Source organism: Notothenia coriiceps, unplaced genomic scaffold, assembly GCF_000735185.1.
Source record: "Notothenia coriiceps isolate Sejong01 unplaced genomic scaffold, NC01 NC01_scaffold00023987, whole genome shotgun sequence".
In the NCBI taxonomy this organism is placed as follows: Eukaryota; Metazoa; Chordata; class Actinopteri; order Perciformes; family Nototheniidae; genus Notothenia; species Notothenia coriiceps.
The window spans coordinates 221-2,382 of record NW_011356688.1 but is presented as its reverse complement, the minus strand read 5'-3'; the positions used below and the strand labels follow the sequence as shown (position 1 = coordinate 2,382).

At 41.8% G+C, this 2,162-nt stretch overlaps 1 protein-coding gene across 1 annotated transcript; it reads left to right on the top strand.

Moving 5' to 3' along the window:
* Positions 1–133: 133 nt before the first annotated feature.
* LOC104954813 (AP-3 complex subunit delta-1-like) lies at positions 134–1,901 on the top strand (the record flags this gene model as incomplete). Its single annotated transcript, XM_010781998.1, has 3 exons — positions 134–200; positions 856–876; positions 1,712–1,901. Coding segments are annotated over exons 1-3 (256 nt in total), but the record flags the coding sequence as incomplete, so codon positions are not given.
* Between the last annotated feature and the right edge of the window lie 261 nt (positions 1,902–2,162).

Genomic DNA, 2,162 nt, shown 5'->3' with positions numbered 1-2,162 from the left:
TGACCGCTACACACACACACACACACACACACACACACACACACACACACACACACACACACACACACCGTGTGAAGCAGCTCCTGTTGCCTAGTTAGCATACAGAGCGACAGAGAATGCCTGATCTGACCTGAGCTCCTCTCTCCTTTCAGCCCATGTCCAATTACTGCCTGCTGGCGGAGAACTCCTACATCAAGATGGTGAGTGATGTGGAGATGCTGCTGAAAGAGGGACCTTACCACTGGGCTCGGGGAATTCTGTTTTTTACGCATGACACAATTTGGGTCACATAAACATTTAATCAGCTAGTTGAAATTGGGATATCCAAAGCTTTTCTGAGCTGTGTATGTTCAGATTGGGCAGTCCTTATCTACCTGATGTAATGATGTTTACAATATAGAGCAATAAGAAAAGGATTGCTTTGTTTGCCAGATAACACACACTTTTTATTTGTGTGTTGTTTTTACGTCTGATGTTTGCCCTTAATAGACGACATTGTCAATTGCTTATCTCTGCAATAGAAAAAATATGTAAAATGTTATTTCCAACCAAATGAGGAGGGGATTCCCTAAATGAATAGAACATGTTTTGCTCCTGCCCATAATCATCATCACATTTTTACATTTGCACTGAGCGGAGCTAATAAAACTATAATCCATCTGATACATTTTCTAAATTTCCCCTCTTTTCCAAAATTAGCCAGATAAAAACTTCCACAAACTCGTAATAATTTATAATTGAATCCTCTACTGATGACGTAACGAGTGAAATATACTTATACTTCTAATATAGCAGTATCATTCAAATAAAAAGCAAAGTATGCAGAACTTTGATTTTCTCTCCCTCTCTTTAAAGATGTTGGAGGATGCTGATCAGGTACTGGTTGAAGTTCTGTCAGTGGCAGAATCTAAATAACACTCCTTTCTAGATGTGTTTCTCTCTGTTCGTGTTGCTCTTCACAGCCTACCCTCCGGGGCACACTAAGTTCCTGTCTCTGAAAATGGTTCTTTCTCCGTGTGACTGGTTTTCTTGGAAACATCAATGTGTGGTGATGGCTTCGTGAATCAGATTTGCTGTGTTTACTGTGTGTTTCTTTGTAAATAATCATGGCTCAGTGAAATACATGAGAGTAACAAAGGCATCACTTCCGGCGACGCTCCGCCCACTTTTTGGGGAAAATAAAGCATGGCGGTCAATACAAATTCTGAAGTTTTTGCCAATCTGATCAGAAATATAAGAAAACCGTGGATTTTTGGATCTTCAAAGAGCCCGATTACGATGGCCAGACAGGCAAACGATTACATTAAAACATTGGAAATCGACGATCGGGCTCGATATATGGTTAAATCTAGCAGTAGGCGATCGATGTCCATATATGAGGGTAACATCTATGTCACTTTACGGCCCCGCCCACTTTTTGGGGAAACCAACGCCTTCGAAAATTACAGCCTCGCCTACTGATTTGAATTTAACCATATATCGAGCCCGATTGTCGATTTCCGAAAAATACCGCCATTCAAATGACGGCTTTCTTTTCCCCAAAAAATGGGCGAGGCCGTAATTTTCGCCCAGAAGTGACGTAGGTGTTACTCTCATCTATACATGGAGAGGGGCTTAGAGACAGCTGATCAGTCTTTCCCCATGCAAATAAATGTATTATGTGATAATAATAATAATAATAATAATAATAGAAAGGTTTCCTCCCACAAAGGTGAACGACATCCAGGGAAATCTGCAGGACGGCAGTCAGGTGGTGGTGTCGGTAATCTTTGAAAACAAGTGTGAGAGCTTCCTGAAATCCATGGAGTTCAACGTCCTGGACTCTCTGAACTCCAAGCTGCAGAGACCGGAGGGCTCGGGCGCACACGACGCCCTCTCCGTGCCCTTCCAACTCCCACCTGGTCAGTGAGCATCTGAAATAGGTCCAAGGACAAGAAGCTAGACCCTCCAGAAAAACGCGGGCAAAATTCCTTGATTATGCGATTAAACATGCAGGGTTTTTATGTGATTTTATGCGGTGAAATTGCGGGAAGTTGTGAAATATGCTAAATATGCGGGGGGAAAGAATAACAATTTTTTTAGATATTGGGCTGTCTTATTTATTCTCTCTCACACACAACCTGCCACTAACGTTAAACCCCTTTACTATTCAATTAAACACA